This window comes from Styela clava, chromosome 1, assembly GCF_964204865.1.
Source record: "Styela clava chromosome 1, kaStyClav1.hap1.2, whole genome shotgun sequence".
NCBI classification, from domain to species: domain Eukaryota; kingdom Metazoa; phylum Chordata; class Ascidiacea; order Stolidobranchia; family Styelidae; genus Styela; species Styela clava.
Genome location: NC_135250.1, coordinates 10,419,675 through 10,438,228, shown reverse-complemented (window position 1 = coordinate 10,438,228; position 18,554 = coordinate 10,419,675). Strand labels below are relative to the sequence as shown.

The window sequence follows — 18,554 nt, the reverse complement described above, 5'->3', positions numbered from 1 at the left end:
ATTTTCATAAGTTTTATAAGAACCTTGCATTGCCTGCCAAAATAACAAGTTGATCGAACATAATTTATTTTAGAAAAACTAATAAACAAAATTAAAAAAAATGGCAAGTGTTAAACACAGAAATTAAAACGATACACATCAAAAAGTATTGTATGGTTTCACTAAAATTCAATATTAGTTGAAACAAATCAAAATCACAGTGTTAACAAGACAATATCGAACTAAAGAACCAAGCTACCTCCCGACTTTCATGTGTTTTTCTTGGCATGCAAGTCAATAAGATATATGGCTTAAATTTGCATAGAATAGATAGGTTGTCGTATTGGTTTTACATAATTATACGCAAAAATGTGTAGTGCGTAAAGGTGTAAAATAGTATGGGCTGTACGCAAATTCATTGCACATTTAACTGGCTAGAATGATAACCAAGTTTGAAATCTCAATTTATGAAAGTAGACAAAGACTGCCAATATACAGCCAAACAAAACTTTCCAAAACCCCGATCCTCCCAGTGAAAATTTATATGAATACCTCTAACTAAAGAAATAATCAATAATAACCACTATGTAGTATGCTTGTTGAAAATAACGTCATCAAACGTTGACTTGGTTTCGTTGCATGGCTTTCTCTTTTGAACACCAACCAACTTTAGGATTTATTAGGCAGTGTAGGGACAAGAAACGAGTTGGATCGTCTTCTATAGAATATGCGGAGATCTTTTTATCAAGCTCGATAACATTTGAACCTTTATCCTCGTCAATGAAATAGCTGAGGGAAACCTACAACATACAGAAGTTGATGGTTATATATTTACAGAACTATTCAAATATATTCCCTTGAAAAGTATCGCCTGGTGAAAGGTATGGTTGCAAGTTGGACGAATATTTTCGTCTTTCCGATTTCTGAAAGGTATAGGATGAGGATTGATACTATCGTTGTTATACACATTACGTATCCGTATAAAACGCTGGAATCTTTTTACATTGAGAATAAAAAGATAACGGCGCCAAGTACTTCGCGTAGGTTAGCTTGTCAGTACTTTGGAGTGTTTAAAAAGTATTACAGCAGAGCAATGAAATTCTCATTGAGCAGAGTAAAATAGCGATACTTTCACTGCAGCGGTGATTAATTGGTTTCCACAGTGATATTCGAATATTGACAAAGCTTTCTCAGTTCTCGAGAAAATTGATAAGAACGAAATCCAATTCTTTGAAGAGGTCAATTATAAACTGCTGTAATTCATTATACAGTATACTGTATATTCAAAATGAAAAGTATTTAAATATAATTTTGTTATTGAATCCATTACCGGAGGTTTAAATAAGTGATAATGATCGATACTAAGCGTTTCAAGCAAAATATGCAGCACATTGGTAGTCTAGTACTCTAGTACATGTTAGAATAACTGGTTACATAACATTTCGGTAAAAAGTTGGTATTTATGGAGCTCCGCTTCAATTAAATCGTGTACCACAGTTATACCTGCTGAGATAGTTTATCTTGCTGAATTAGTGACAGTTGTTCCAGATGAGAGTGAAATTCATCAACCTTTGTTAGTTCAACCCCGAGACGATTGTTTATTATGAAGCCGAGTGTGCAATCGTCTGGCAACTTCAAACGCTCGGAAGTTGCTTGAAATTTGCCGTGCCTGAAGTAAAGTAATCTCTTTTATCGTCGGTGGACATAAATGTGAGTTCATAACAACTACAAGAATATGGGCGAAAACCGAGTCTACCTGCTCCATGAATTCATCTTTTCCCCGAGACTCCTTGAAATACAAACTCCAGCTCCTCCAGTTGCAAACCAGAAATGCACTTTATTCCCTTTATATATTGCCTGAATTGGAATAAATATTTGTAATAATGCCCGATGTACAATAAAATTATATAAAAATTGAGTTAATAAATTATAATGTGATTAAAGCCTGAATAAGCTGGATTTAATTTACAAATTTAACCATAAACCACAGTAACTTTCTGTTAATCTGGCAATTCCCAAACCGCTTTCCTAAGCAGATGCAGTGCAAAGTGATAATTAAAATATATACTTGTAAAATATTGAAAATTTTTTACCACCATATACGATAACAGAGACGCAAACAGAGAATAAAGATTGAAAATTTCTGAAGCAGCGGCCCCTATTCATTTACAGCCGCTAATATCCGCGGATATAGCTATAGTTAAATTTTAAAACTACAAAAATTTATATACCTCTACCACGTGATTAATACTCGGTTTTCCGAGGTAAACGTCTGATTTCCAGTTGTAATTACGTAAGGAACGTAGCAGCGCATCCACATTGACGTAATTGTCGTCGTCAAAATGGCACCACCACCTGAAGAAATATACTATAAACATACAGTATTATATAAAATTTAACCTAAAATCCCAAATTTTATCTTACTTTTTCCCGCTTTCAATAAATGCATCGTATTCTTGTCCTATCTTACAGCTTAGATCTTGCCTAGAAAAAATAAAAAAAATGAAATAATGAAATGTGGAATAATTGAAAATACAATGACATATTAAAATGATCCTTCACCTGTGATGAGTTCTCCTACATTTAGTATTGATGATATGACCGTCTGAAAAAAATAATAACGAGTAAACATTTCGATTCATATTTAATTGCTGGTGATTGGTTTTCGCAACACACTTTATATTCATCTATTTTGCCCACGTGAACAATAAGATGGCTATTCCTAGGCCATTTTATCGGTCTTTCTGTCCACGGAATAAAAATAAATTGTTGTGTCAAAATACCAATAGAATTACCCAATTTATACTGTACGACCTCATTATGCAAACATATTTGTTAACCTTACCCACTTATTTCCACCCTAAAATAAAAACATATATTTAATAGTTACTGAATACTGACTAATGATTTTACACAGTAAATCGTGCCATTTGTGTCAGCGCTGGACCATTGCAGTAATGGGCGAAAGCGTGTTCACGCATCATGTACCTGTTCTGTTTTTCAGTTGATTGTCATCCACATCAGTAAATATGTATATCTAAACATGAAAAAACGTGATCAAAAGAACAATTTTTGACATGATCAAAAACAAATTGACAACCGGACTTTTGGCATGAGGTAATTCCATACCTTTGGCACATAGACTGACCCAGTGGTTTTCAACCTTTTTTCAAGCAACCCAATTAAAAAAAATAAATGGTACTCCCGAAGTATGTGAACCAAGATGGCGGACACAGACACGTAGCATGTGTACCAGGCTAGGATTAGGCGATAATTTTATTCCAATTTTCCTTATTTTAGTTCTATTACGAGTTCGGGGACTAGCTAAGTTATTCCCGTAGTATTTGTACCTGAAATTATGTTAACCCTAACCTGGTATACATCCTACATTCCGTGTCGCCATCTCGGTTACATACTTCGGGAGCACCAAATAAATTTTGTAAAATCTTGCGACCTAATGATATGCTCAAATACTATATGCGGTATGTAATTTCTTATTCCTCAAATGGTCACAAAATTTACTGACTGACTAATAATAGCAGATGCCAAGTTTTTTGCGTTTTAATACTTCCCACATATTCAATTACGATTGAGCAACACTCCAATATATAAATATAAAATGAACAACTAAATTCAGATAGAAAATAAAAGCAGTAACTTCAAAAGTTTTTGTTGGAAAAACAGGCGACCCAGGGAAATTTTTTGGCGACCCAAAGGTTGGGAAATATTGGCCTAGCCAATCTTTTAGATCCCCGGTCGCTAAGAGTTGGTTGCAGGGCTCACGAGAGATTAAAGGTCAAGACCCCTATCATATGATACTAAAATAGTTAACGCCACTTGGCTAGTGGGCCCATGAATAACGAAATAAAATCTGATACAAAGTGATTTGGTACAAGTAAACCATAAACAAAATTTGACATGGTATCCAGGGACGGTCGCTGCGCTACCCGCGAGGGGAAATGTAAGGAAGATAATTGAGTATAAACGAGCGTATGTTTCATTATGAGTTTGTTGGATGCATCAGGGTCGTTGCGCCGGACGAATGGCGGGAATTCGTCCGGCGCGTAGCCCCCAGCCACTTTTGTTCATTAAGTAGTTTAAACAACACATCATAAACTGATCACTCTTGATGGATGTCGATTTTTATTAATTTTAAAGTCCGTGATCACTCGACCGTGACGAAATTTTTTAGGCATAAACTTCACTCCAACTACCTTGTACACCCCAAATATGAGACCCCCATCTATTACCGTTCTCGAGATATGGCAGAAAATCACTGGACCGTGACTGAAGGCTACTAGAAAAAAAATTCCGCTGATACGTGATTGGAATAATTTTTCTGATCATGCCCATGCCTTTAGATTATTGATAAGACCTTCCAGAAGCCGGCAAAAGGCCAAAATCACTAGACCGTGACGGAGGCTTGGGAGCAAAAAAAATTTTTCAAAAAAGTATTAAACTAAATTTTCTCAACCTACCTATGTATTTTTTTTTCTCAATATCTCAAATCTCAAGCGCAACATTCCGAGCTCACTGGACCGTTACGGGGAAGGGGAATCCCCAAAGTTCGGGTGGTAATATATTCTATTAATTAGTCCCTTTGATATTTAGGCATCACTTTGCCCGAAAACCGATTCCAAGTGCTCCTAATCGCCCAAAAACCATATTACCTAAGTGGGCGTGGCTTTCCACACGTTTTCTCACCACTGAGGGGGCGGTGGCGGTGCCCCCACCCCCAATATTACTTGGATAAATTCCCAATACTCGGGCAAACGCTTTCTGGCCCCGCAAACAGAGCTAAACGGCCTCTAAACCCCAAAATCACTCTTGCGTGACTTGATTGACAGCCGATTGACCAATAAGGAGCTCCGGGCCACGAAAATCCCGTTTTGGCCCACTTCCTTTGGCCCGATCGCTCCCAAAAATTTTCTGTGTCAGTTTGGTAACTACCCCCCGCTTCATGCCAAATTTCGTCAGGATCGGCCCGCCAGTTCTCTGGGAAATGGTAATTCAAGTGCTCTCACCTAAGATACTTCGTACCAATGACTTTCGTGCAACGAATTCTGACTTCAACTTTGCATTCGCACTTTTAGTGCTCTATGTTGCCTGACCATCCAGTTTAGTCTGTTAATAATTATGACTGTATGGTGTACATTTTTTATTCACTCGCAAATCCGGACATCATCGATGTATGTAATTTGTTTCAATAACCAATTTCCTGAAATTATTGATTTTACAGCTCGAACAACAAATTACTATCTGACAGTACAAATAAAAATATTGATCTATTTGGCTACTGCCGCAGTGTGTTTTATGAGTGGAAACTTGAACATGCATTTGGCGATATACACGTTGCACTATCAACCAAATATATGCCTAGAATTCGAAAAAGTTTCCAAATTGAACTATTTCACGTTGTAAATAAGGTCGATTGATTTTTATTCTTTGTCTTTGAGATGGCATGTTTGACTTATAGCCATTTTGATTGAAGACGACCATATCGTTTTGCAACAGAACATAGCCTACCGACACAACACACTCATCAGGTGGAATTTTGTATTATATTTCATTATATACAATGGCTTAGCGGGAATTAAATCGCTTCATAGATTCGTGCCGTTGGTGTGGAATTCTTTATACAATTGGCGAGTATCTGTTACACGTACTCTCGACATCGTAGGTCGCGAGTGTGGAACAAGACATTATAATAATTATGCCTCATACATTTTGTCCATTTTAAAAGTAATATATTACTTGGATGAATTCGAAACACCTTCTTGTTAAACAGTTTCAAAGGCATTATTATGGACCTATAGTAAAAAATAAACCTGACAATGCTTTTATTTTTAGGCCTATGCAAGACGGCATGTAAAATTTGGTAGTTATTGGAATTTTGATTCTTAGAGTTTTCGGTCTGGCCGATTTAGACTTAGGTATTATCAAATATATTCGTCACTGTGGCGGTTTATCATTGTTCTTTCCAAGCACGCGAATGTAATGACACTCTAACCAACTTTCTGCTGGGGAAACTTCACTATTGTGTTCAAGTCTCATTATAAAGAGCCTGTATTTTAATTTCAGTGGATAAAAGCCCTATGCTAGATAGAAGTAGGGTAGAAAAAGCCGCATTGACTTGGCGCGGGATTGCAAAGATCTATATCAATTGTCATTCACGAGTCTCAATTAGCTGTCTTTGCCAAATCAAAAGGATAATAGTTAATCTCCTAGTTGAAAAAATTTCGAGATTTTCATTGTCTGAAACATATAATTTTTTTCTTTCATCACAAAAGCATGTTCCGCAGAAATGAATCGACGAAATAAATTAAATTAACCCGTGCTATAAGAATATATTGCCAATACAACAACAAAAATATAAAATGACTTTAAGAGTAATATATGCCGTGGGATGAATCAAAATTATTGACGTTATGAACAGTATTTACTGAATGACTACAGTTACAATATTATGTTGACCTTAAATTTGCGCAGTTGCCGAGAATTGCACGATTTCTGAACGCCAATAAGGAAATATATAGTGTTATTAAATATTCACTGCATCAGTTATTTGAAAAGTGCTAACGAGAAGTAAATAGTATCAATATTTTAAAGGCTGGATTACGAGCCCACGGAACCTATTTCCAATGGTATCCTTTGGAAATATACTAACTAACTTGGCAAAAGTATAATTGATGCATGTACGAATGTAAAGAAAATTCTGTTCGAAATCCAAAATTTTCATACGATTTTTCATTTTAGCATTCAAAAAGCGTTTTATGAAGATTACGTAAAGCATAGTCCTAAATACACTATATATATATATATTATATTCCATTGTGCTCGTTTGTATATCGAGTAAAATTTTATGTATTGCAATACCAAACTCTATATTAGTCTATAGACGTGTTTCGCAGACTACTCGGTCACTAAATAATTTATGTAGTGGAAGGGCAGGTGTCAGACGGTACACTTTAAACAAAGAGTAAGGTGAATGGCTTGAAAAATAAATAAACGTGAAATACACCTGACTTCATGATTATTCATGCAAAATAATTTTTCGACGTTGTCCTACCCTTATAAAGTTGGAAACATTATAGTTTTAAAAAACATCATGATCCAAAAACGATAAATTTAGCACATGTATGAGGTTACAAAAGTATAACGATAATTTTATTTGCTGTGATAATTATTCGTGAGTGATGGAATCGTAGAGTATGACGGTAGTGACACAATATTAATATGGATGGTTTCAATAAAAATGTAAGAAAGCCATAACAGCAATTCATAGTTCTATTTTCGAAAACGCTCTTGATTGCTGCGACATTGTACCAATCTCCGCCGGAAATGGCTGCATATAATGCGCTTGAAAGAATTTGGCTTGAAAAACTGAATAAGCGAATAATTGAAGTTATTCAATATCATACATACTTGTTCTTTTGCTGTGTTCCACCAAGTACGAAGAATAAGATCCAATCGCGTGGAATGAAATTTCTCACTTGTTTTAACGCTAATAAATACGTCATGAAGAGCTATGATGTCATCTGGATAATCTGCATAACTGATACTAGGAAATCCAGAGAGACTTCGAGATTCAAACAAATCTTCGTCCTTGGGCAAAATGTTTTCTTTTTTGGGCGGGATGTGGCGATATTTAATTCCAACATCTGCCTCATTTTTACTAAATTCTCTTTCGTAGAAATAATAATTTTGTAAACGAAATTTTTCATGCGAGATGTACAAAACTGCTGTCAAGCATACCCACGTTGTGACACATATTAAAGCCACAAATGTCCAAGCTACTCTAAAACGAAATCGGTTGTCCATTTCGCGGTGAAGCTTCTGAAGACAACGTAAATTGAAATGCGCGAAAGCGACGCTCCTCGCATAAGTCGACAGTCGTAATTCTCTCGCTTGAACACAGCGAGAGAAATTTAGCGAATACGCTCAGAACCGACGACAATAACTTGACTCCAGACAAATATCGATTCAGCAATTACAGACTTCGGTCAAGTAGGATAAGATTTTATATCAATCCTATAAGAGACTGGGCAATCTATAAAATCTTTTTGGTGCGGTAAACCATGATCTCTGGCTAAGAAAATCATTAGTATCAGAAATGCCTCAAAATTTCCACACAAACATTCTTGAAAAAATGTATCCACTTTTGAAATGTAACGTATTTCTGACTACTTGCACATTGGTTAGTCACCTTATCATACGTTTTGAAGAAAATATAAGTTTTTAGGGCAATAAACAATTTTTTTTTAGAAAACTGGTAGATTGTGCGCTATTTTACTGATTTATAGGCAACCAATACTCATTGTATTTCGAGTATTAAAAAATTTAATCAACCAAATAACCATATATTTTTTAAATATATATATATTAATATCTGATATTTGTGGATTTTATATCAAAAGCAAGATATCCTTATTTTCATGAATTGCATACGTGACACCCTAAAAGGTAATTCGATAACAAACGAAATGACACATATATATTATCAAGGTTAGTGGATAAGGTGCGCGGCCCGTGACCTCGAGGGAAATTTATAATATAAACGACTCTGAGTTCAAGTTGGTGGAAGTTTCGACTACAGCTCCAAATTCTCGAATGAAATTAATTTTTTGGTAATAAAATCTTCAGGTTATATATTTATGGACTGTGAAGAAAGCTTAGTCAGCCTAAAATTGTTTTGATTTTTTGTAGAAAATTCCGATTCTCGGACATTCAGAATTTAAATTTTGAAGAGTTTAAAAATACGACTCCGGCTTTTAAACGAAAATATGTCAAACAACCACAGTCGTGGCGCAGTGGCTGGATAGTGAATATTTTTGTGAGCGATTATCAGATTTCTCTGTGAAAACAAGAGAGTATTGCACATATACGATATGGACATTCATATATGGACACGAAAGTAAAATAACTACCTCAAGGAGTCCAACCTACCGGTATAATGAAATTGCGTCCTTTTCCATGACGTTCCCAACAAAAAGTCGCCAAAACAAGAAGACTAACGAATATAACAATATCTCGGCAGTGTGGTGCATCGTGTTAGATGTGTCACACAACTGCTGGTCGGTCACGGTTTCCTCCACCATCAAGCCCATGCATCTGAAAACAAACTACCTGGCTAACTTATCCCATACCCGACGTGGACCGGCCGTGGTTCACCCCCAAGATGAATATGTAAATCCTATCTATTACTATTTGTTTCTAAATGCCAGATTGTAAAATCGCTTCTTGTCCCAAGTATTGGACATAATTAGAGTGACCACTGATCAGTAGCAAAAGTTAGACCTACACGGTCGACCATCTCAAATCGTCTTCTGACAGTTGCGTAGTACTCTATTGCAGGGCTACTCAATTGGCGGACCGCGGCCCGAATCCGGACCTTTCGGGTAGGCTTGCACGTAATTGACAAAAATCAATTCCGTAATTACGGCCAAATCGATTACGTAATGACCCCGTAATTGCGATATTTTTTCACACATTTAAACCTATCATAACAACCAATTGAATCCGCTTCATTTTCGATTGGGACATCGAGTTTGGGTTTTCATATTCCTGGCAGTACTACACGTCGGCGACAGATCTTAAGACAGGAGTGAATTCAAATTAATTTTATTCTGATTTTTATTTTTTGTGCTAGCTTTGATTTCCTTTATCACCTTCGCAAATTAACCGTCCCAATTTTATCATTACCGACACTGGTATACGGATATTTATGAAACGATAGTTGACTTTTTTTAAATCGTATTCAAAAAAATGTCGGGTTTCCAATTTATCAATGCCACGACGAGCGTATTCTCTCGTTTGATTATACTTGCGCTTGCCTCGCGACGAAGACTTGTTATTGCACCGTTTTTAACATTATTCGACTTTACTACCTAGTCAGCATTTTATAATAATTATTGATGCCGACTTATTGACGTTATTCCGATTACCATGCTTCATTTTACATTTAGTCATTTCGCGGCCTAAATGTTGTAACATTATTTGCAACAAATTTAGATCAAATATTAATTATTTGCGCATAATTTAAATACCGTACTTATATGATATGGCTTTTCCGGAAATACAAAGTTATATCGCAAAAAAATGCATATTGTGACATTTATTTTGCACTCACGAAAAAATTAACTTATTTTCCTAACTCAAGTCGACGATCCTATCGGCCAAGATTGACACAAATTTGGTCGAGTGTCGGTGGTTTTCAAGAATCAAAATAAGTTGCCGCATTTGGTAAAGACAGTTAATCATATTTGGCCGAAATATTGCGAGGCATTGTGGAAAATATATTGAGCAAGAAGTCCGGACTGATATAAAACGATAAAACCGGTAACAGAACATCAAGGTTTTGTAATTGAAAATGGTTCTCGCACAGAATAAACACACTGGCTCATACTTGATAGTAGTTAAATTGAGAATATTGAACTGTTAAAAACAAAAAAACGATCGTCAAAATTCTTAAATCACTTTGCCTTGGTTAAATATAATCCAATGATCAGGACATTTTCAATCAAATACTGCACAAAGATAGTTATACATTAAATATTTAGGCTACAATTTAGCTTTTTTTTCAATTTCAATCATGCATTGCGGTGGAGAAATCCCATTATTTAAATATACGGGTAACTATAAAAATAGAATAGGATTCGATTTAAGTATCCTAAAACAGTGGTTCCCAACCGCCGGTCCGCGGACCGTCAACGGTCCGCAAAGGATTTTAACCGGATCGCGGGAAATCCCGTCATATTGTTGTTTCTCTGCCGTCTCAATCGCTTTACCGATGCCGAAAAGACGAAGTTGCGTTGGTTCATTACGCAATTTCTCTTCCGTCGTCATATTGCTGATTTTTACAGGATCGCGGGAAATCCCGTCATATTGTTGTTTCTCTGCCGTCTCAATCGCTTTACCGATGCCGAAAAGACGAAGTTGCGTTGGTTCATTACGCAATTTCTCTTCCGTCGTCATATTGCTAAGTTTGATAAGCGCGACATTAATTATCACGGTGACGTATTGGCAAGAGAGAGAAAAGTGAGAAAAACGGCTGCAAATACCGAAGCTCTAACTTCTTCTACTTTTTAAACTTTCACTTTTTACAATCGACGGAATTGCCTGCTTTGAAGAGAGCTCGTTTCAATCGCGAAAGCGCTCGACCATTAATTACGACTTTACGTAATTCGTAACTTCCCTTCCGTAACTCGAAATAATTCCGTAATTCCGTGCAAGCCTACTTTCGGGGATTCGATTCGGAACGCGCGTAATTTTTTATTTTGAATCATTAGCCCCACTTTTAAAGTTTCCTTTTATAAAATCTTTTTTATAGATTTAAATATATATGAAAACGCCATAATAAACGATCTTGATTAGCTAATGATCATTAGTCGGTCGAGGAAGTGCGTGTTTAAGGATGTTGAAAATTAACTTCTGGAAAGACCGGACCCAAATGTTTTGTATGCGGATCTTCGGTAAAAATAGTGGAGTAGCCCTGCTATATTGTAACAGCACACATCCAATGCACCGTCGACCTCAATTCTGTCAGCCAGGTGCAGCTTTAGTCTAGCGATGACATGGGCAGACTACGGCTCGCGGGCCAAATCTGGCTCGTTGGGTGACTCAATCTGCCCCGTCTGATGCTGCTATATATTTCTGCTTTTACCCAATTTTACATGCACTACATAGTTGTTGTTGAAATAGGTATGATACAATAGGCTTGTTAGATTATTACTTGTAGCTTGTCGTGTGCGGCCACGCGCAGCCTCGAGTTCCAATTTAAAGGCGCTATTGTCGTTGCGACACTCTTCGATGAGGAAGACTTTCTGATTCAAGTAGGGTGTACTTAAATATATATTTCATTATCTGGACGCTAGCTACCGGTAAGTAGTTGTAGTGATTGAATAATGAAAGTATGAAGTCCAGAAAGCTGAGAAAGGATGCTCTACTGTACTTAAAAATGCTTCGGCAAATAATGTAGGAAATCCCTAGTGCTATCACCTAACCAGGAATCTGGAGTGATATTGTGTGATTTAATGTGCGGGCAACACCAGAAATACCTAAAAAGCCCGATCCCAAATACACCATCCAACATTCTGACATTTGTTGCTTTGACTTTATTACATTATCGCAGTAGTAATGGACATCGGTGAGTCAGTTTATCCCGGCAGTTACACACAATTTAATCTAATTAGATGACTATCACTCTAAATATTAACTAAATAAACAAGAACAGGCATGAAAAATAGGACTTACAAATGACAAATTCCGGAGCTTAATGACAGAGGTGCACTCACTAAAACCACGAAAAGAAGAGAGCGACGTGTTGGAGAATTTACGGATGCCAGATTATTGGTCAGAATATATAGCCAAGTTGGCTCAATAAAATATGGGACTGGGAATAATACATGGAATTAATTATTGGACACGTTTAGTGGCCATAACGATCGTTTCAAAATTTTGTTGTTATCATTTTCTTTGTCATTATCATTAAAAAATCGCTTTTCTCTTCGAATACTGGACCAATTGCTTTGAAATTTTCAGTGAGTAAAGATAGATTTTTTTGCCAGAAGGCTATTACTTTTATTTATTTCTAAATTTCGCATGAAATCTGATATTTCGTCTAAAATTTCGCTGTTGAAGCGAACTAACTTCTTTCTAACAAGAAAAAGACTTTCAATTATGTTGATGTTTAATCCATAACAAAGCAATGTTAACGACAAGCGAACAGAAAACAGAATGACAAGTTATCGTAAGAAAAGCACGTAAGTAATCATGCGTGACAAAAACATAAACAAAACAATTGTGACTCATAACGGCTATTATTAGTTAAGTGGTTCGCCACACTACCCCCCCAGACGGAATGAGTTATAAAAATCTAGTGGGTTTACGAGTTTTTCTACCAAATTTGGTTCTGTAATCATAACCGGTTGTAGGTTCGGATGAACAATCGTCTGTAGAACGCTGATTGTTCGTTGTTGTTTTAGGGATTGGAGGACGTCCTCTTGGTTTAGGAATGGATACAGAAACAGGATGGTCGAGATCAAGATGAGCTGGCTTTAACCTGTCAACAGAAATAGTTTCGCTTCGGTTTCCAATCTGTACTTTGAAAGTTTTATTCCCACGTTGCAAAACTTCGAATGGTCCTTCATAAGGTCTTTGTAAAGGAGATCGGTGTGCGTCACGACGAATAAACACGAATTTGGCTTGATTGAGTGCGGCTGGCATTCTTGCTCTGAAAGGACCATGGTGCGACGTAGGAATTGGAGCCAATGATCCTACTCTTTCTCTGAGAAGCCGAAGATTTGTGGTCGGGCAGCTATTGTCTTTAGAGTCTGATATGAAATCACCGGGGACAGTGAGGGGAGCGCCATAAACAAGCTCAGCTGACGATGCCGTAAGATCTTCTTTCGGAGCTGTGCGGATTCCCAATAAAACCCATGGAAGCACGTCCAACCAGTTTGAATCATTGAGTCGTGCCTTAATGGCAGATTTCATTGTTCGATGAAAACGTTCTACCAAACCATTTGCCTGTGGGTGGTAGGCTGTAGTGTGATGAATTTTTGTTCCCAATAATTCGGCAACAGCAGACCAAAGGCCTGAAATGAACTGTGATCCTCGGTCAGAAGAAATATGAAGTGGAACACCAAAACGGGCAACCCAATTTGACAGGAAAGCTCGGGCACAAGACATAGTTGATATGTCTTTGAGGGGAATGGCTTCTGGCCACCTTGTGAAACGATCTACTATTGTAAGAAGGTAATTGTATCCTTGTGATGGTGGTAAAGGACCAACTAAGTCAATGTTGATATGGTCAAAACGTTTGTCTGGCATTTTGAAATCTTCTAAAGGGGCCCGTATATGACGATTTATTTTAGACTTTTGGCATTCCAGGCATGTTTTGGCCCATTGTCCAATTTGTTTGGAAAGACCATGCCACACAAATTTTTGTGAGATCAGTTTGCGAGTGGTACGTATGCCTGGATGCGAGAGCCCGTGAACCGCATCAAAAATTTTTCTGCGCCAGCTGGCAGGCACTATAGGTCGTGGTCTACCCGTAGATACGTCACACAGCAATGTAAATTTGCCGTTGCAAAAAGGGACATCTTCGACACGAAGGCCGGTGATAGCAGTGCGGTAAGCCTGTGTATCCTTGTCGTTTAGTTGATCTGCGGCCATAATTTCATAATCGATGCCGTCATTGATGACCGCGCGCGACAGGGCGTCGGCGACAGTATTATCCTTACCGGAAATATGTTGTATATCTGTTGTGTATTCAGATATGAAGTTGAGGTGACGCTGTTGTCGCGCTGACCATGGCTCAGAGACTTTTGCCATAGCAAAAGTGAGGGGTTTGTGATCTGTGAAAACCGTGAAGGGTCGTGCTTCGAGAAAATAACGAAAATGTCGTATTCCTAAGTAAACGGCCAAAAGTTCCTTGTCAAATGCACTGTATTTCGTCTCGGGTTTGCGTAGCTGTCTACTATAAAATGCAATTGGCTTCCAAGATCATTTAACTTTTGCTCGAGAACACCTCCTAAGGCAACGTCCGAAGCGTCGACTGTGAGGGCAGTTGGTGCGTTTGGTTGTGGATGTGTAAGCATAACTGCATTTGCCAGTACTTTCTTAGTTTTTTCAAATGCACATATCATACTGTCAGTCCATTCGGGCAAAACCTTCGACTTCTTGGGCAGGCCGGAAAGTGCTGCGAATAGTGGTTGCATTATTTGGGCAGCTTTGGGCAAAAACCGATGATAGAAATTAACCATGCCAAGAAACTCTTGAAGGCCTTTTACAGATGAAGGGCGAGGGAAATTAGTTATCGCCTTCACTTTATTGGGGAGAGGAAAAGCACACTCTTTTGTAACAGTATGTCCCAGGAACTCTAATTCGCTTAAACCGAATTTACATTTGGCAGGATTGATAACCATACCGTGACTTTTTAGCCTTTGGAAAAGATTTTGCAAGTCCTTTTTGTGTTGATCTTTAGACGTACTGGCGATAAGGATGTCGTCAAGATAGACAAATACGAAAGGCAAACCTCGACAGATGGTATCCATTAAACGCTGGAATACCTGGGCGGCGTTTTTAAGCCCAAACGGCATGCGGAGAAATTCAAATAGGCCAAACGGTGTGATAATGGCAGTTTTGGGGATATCTTGTTCATGAATAGGTATTTGATGATAACCGCGAACAAGATCCACTTTAGAGAAAATTGTCCTTCCCGCAAGACGGGCCGTAAAATCTTGTATGTTTGGGACTGGGTAGCGGTCAGGCACGGTCATATCATTGAGACGTCTGTAGTCTCCACATGGGCGCCACCCGCCGTCCTGTTTAGGTACGATGTGAAGCGCAGACGCCCAGGGGCTATTTGAGGGTCGGATGATTCCGAGTTCAATCATGTTATCAAACTCTGCTTTTGCCGCGGCTAGCTTATCGGGGTGCAATCTTCGAGCCTTTGCGTGCACCGGGGGGCCTTCTGTAACAATATGATGCTTTACCCCGTGTGCAGTGGTCGGGTGGCTGAATGTGGGGCGCGTTAAATCAGGAAATTCGTTCAGAATTTTGGCAAAATCGTTTTCGGCTACGTAGTGAAGGCAAGGCGGGGTGCCAGTAATCGTTCTGGTTGGAATACAAGCGTATGTGCTTGCCTCGATAAGCCGTTTGCCCCTGATGTCAACCAAAAGTCCGTGAGAGCGCAAAAAATCTCCCCCGATAATTGCCCGTGAAACATTGGCTAATGTGAATTTCCAGATAAAATTTCTAACGCATATAGTCAAAGGCACTTTTCGTGTGCCATATGTCGTAATTGAGGTGCCATTAGCTGCCAAAAGTGCTTGTCCTGGTCGCCCGTAACGACGGTCATGACTGGTGGCAGGCAGCACGCTGACTTGTGTACCCGTATCAACTAAAAAACTGCGTCCAGAGTTTTTGTCTGTGACGTAATAAAGGTTTGAATCGCCGACCGCCAAAGAGGTTACTGACGGTCGGCTATGGCGTTTTCCGAAACCACAAAAGAACATGGCGGGCGACATTTTTTGGCTTTCTTGCCGAATTTCCTGTGATAAAAACACATTTCAGACAAAACATGAGATGGTTTGAACGAACTGGTTTTTTGTACAGCGTTTGTCACCTCATAGCCTTTTGCAGTTAAAATATCATCTGCTTTCCTTGCCAGCTTCCGAAAATCGTCGCCCGTGGTTGTTAAAATGTCTGTAAGTTGAGACCGGACGTCTGGTGGCAGATGACTGACGAACAAATGGCGAAATAAGAAATCAGGTGTCTTACCTACTGGATACAATGCAAGCATGTTGTCCATAAGTTCCGTTGCCGTTCCATCCCCTAGTCCAGGCATTGAACAAAGGCGCGCAGCTCGTTCAGGATCCGTTAGCGAACATTTAGTAGTGAGCTTCTCTTTGAGATCTTGGTACTTGTTCGTTTCCGGCGGGTTATTGAGAACATTAAGAATGCTGGCAGCGGTATTGTCATCCAGAGCGGCAACCACGTAGTGGTATTTTGTTTCATCTGTTGTGATATTTCGAACAGCGAACTGCGCTTCGACTTGGTGGAACCAAACGGCAGGATTTTTAGTCCAGAAAATCGGCAGCTTTAATGATACCGCTGTTATGCCTACTTTGTTGTCTTCACTCATATTCTTCGTTATGTGCGTATTCTTTTCTCAAAAGTATGCTTATCACGTCGGGGTCACCATTTGAAGCGAACTAACTTCTTTCTAACAAGAAAAAGACTTTCAATTATGTTGATGTTTAATCCATAACAAAGCAATGTTAACGACAAGCGAACAGAAAACAGAATGACAAGTTATCGTAAGAAAAGCACGTAAGTAATCATGCGTGACAAAAACATAAACAAAACAATTGTGACTCATAACGGCTATTATTAGTTAAGTGGTTCGCCACACTGTATTATTTTATCCATGGGAACACTGGCTGTCCGGTTTGATTCTGTAAATTATTTCTATGCGAAACTCGGAATTTTTTGTGGGTACCGGTGGCGTCAAAGGTAAATACTGCTTCGCCATCGCTACCGGTATTTGTTTTTCGAAATCATGGACTGCTTGCTTGGTGTCAGTATATTTGTAGACTGTGGTATGTCTTGTAGACCAGTACCGGTATGTAGACCAAGTATGTACCGGTATGTAGACCGTAACTAGACCAATACGGTTATTCAGTTATTGTATTATAAACAGGAAACATGTAAAATATTTTATTCCTAATACCGTACTGGTAACTGCGTTGTCTTAGTTCTAACACCGGTACCATACGCTGTTACCCCGTACCGGTAAGTGCCGAACACTGGAATATATTAAATGTCAGAATGCCTGGTACCGGTAGTGAAATGAATTTCCTTTACCAGATTTGGCTACTTCGGACGAAAACCAAAATTTGTACCGGTATCCGAATACTGGAATATATCAAATGTCAGAATGCCTAGTAGTTATAACTTTGCAAATGCTGATACTGTGTTATGTCAGTATTTGTCAAGCCCAATGTTTTCAAAGATAGAGAAGTTCTGTTAGCGCGGTGACACTGAACTAACTAGCTGTCAAAAGCTTGAAAATCCATACAAATATAAGAGATAAAAAGATGAACTTTGGCAGGTGGGTAGAGTTGTGTTTCTTTTAACCATCTTTAAAGGTTTCGCGTTTTTACATTAAAAGGAGGGAGAATAGGGGGGAGCGCATTTCCAATACGTCGATGATATCTTTGTCAACCAATTTGCGACCACGATGTTTTTGTCTGTTTGATTCCTGTGATGTGGTGCGTTGTTTATACAGGTACTGGTAAGTCACCGAATATGATTTTTCGGAGAATTGTTCCGCGTGTCCATATATTTGAGCATTGCTCTCTTGTTTATTATCAGCAGCGACAGCGAAAAATATATACTGCGATAGACTTTCCTGGAACACAACCTAGTGCCCATGTTTAAATGAGGGAACATTTCTTACAAATAATATTGTTACATGTAGTGAGTTATTTGACTCCGAGTTATATGACGATGGTAGCGCGCGATCTTCACGTGTTTTCGTATTTAGTTTTCACAGATGAGCTGAATGGAGTCGGAAATTCCGTAGAGTTCCAGATCGACGGCTGTGAGGGGAATTCCGATGCATATTTATATAGTGAAAGTGACTATTTACCGTTCCACGAAATACTGGATATTGATGTTAGTGGATAATCTGGACGCGACGAGCATCTCGGACAGTACCAATGAAGAAGACGAGCATCACCTAACCGAGAAAAGAGACGGCATCCAATGCCTTTATTAGCTATTTGAATTATCCGTCCTGTGGTTGCCTTGGTTATCTGCCTGTTGGCGCTCGGAGTCGTTTTCTTCTAGTGATACCGGAAATATCCGGTCTCGCAAATATATTCATATGCTATTTGTGTTAGTATTTTTACTCTTATCATGATTCAATGATTTTTTCATTTTTACTTTTGTATAATTTAATGCTAGACTATTTCATTTCACGGGTGTCACTGCTCGATAACCACTTCTGGTTTATCGCGACTCCTTTTACCGCGGAATGCAACTTTTCATCTTTTTTCCTGACCTCG

The 18,554-nt window shown here is 38.5% G+C and overlaps 1 protein-coding gene across 1 annotated transcript; it reads right to left on the bottom strand.

The window, feature by feature from the left end:
* Nucleotides 1-67: 67 nt before the first annotated feature.
* On the bottom strand, nucleotides 68-7,955 carry LOC120344217 (beta-1,3-N-acetylglucosaminyltransferase radical fringe-like). Its single transcript, XM_039413338.2, has 8 exons — nucleotides 7,405-7,955; nucleotides 2,968-3,016; nucleotides 2,542-2,584; nucleotides 2,404-2,463; nucleotides 2,211-2,334; nucleotides 1,736-1,836; nucleotides 1,483-1,648; nucleotides 68-779 (listed from the first exon to the last, which is right to left on the bottom strand). Exons 1-8 carry the CDS (start codon nucleotides 7,798-7,800, stop codon nucleotides 594-596), a joined length of 1,125 nt encoding a protein of 374 aa, XP_039269272.2. The 5' UTR covers nucleotides 7,801-7,955; the 3' UTR covers nucleotides 68-593.
* Nucleotides 7,956-18,554: the final 10,599 nt, after the last annotated feature.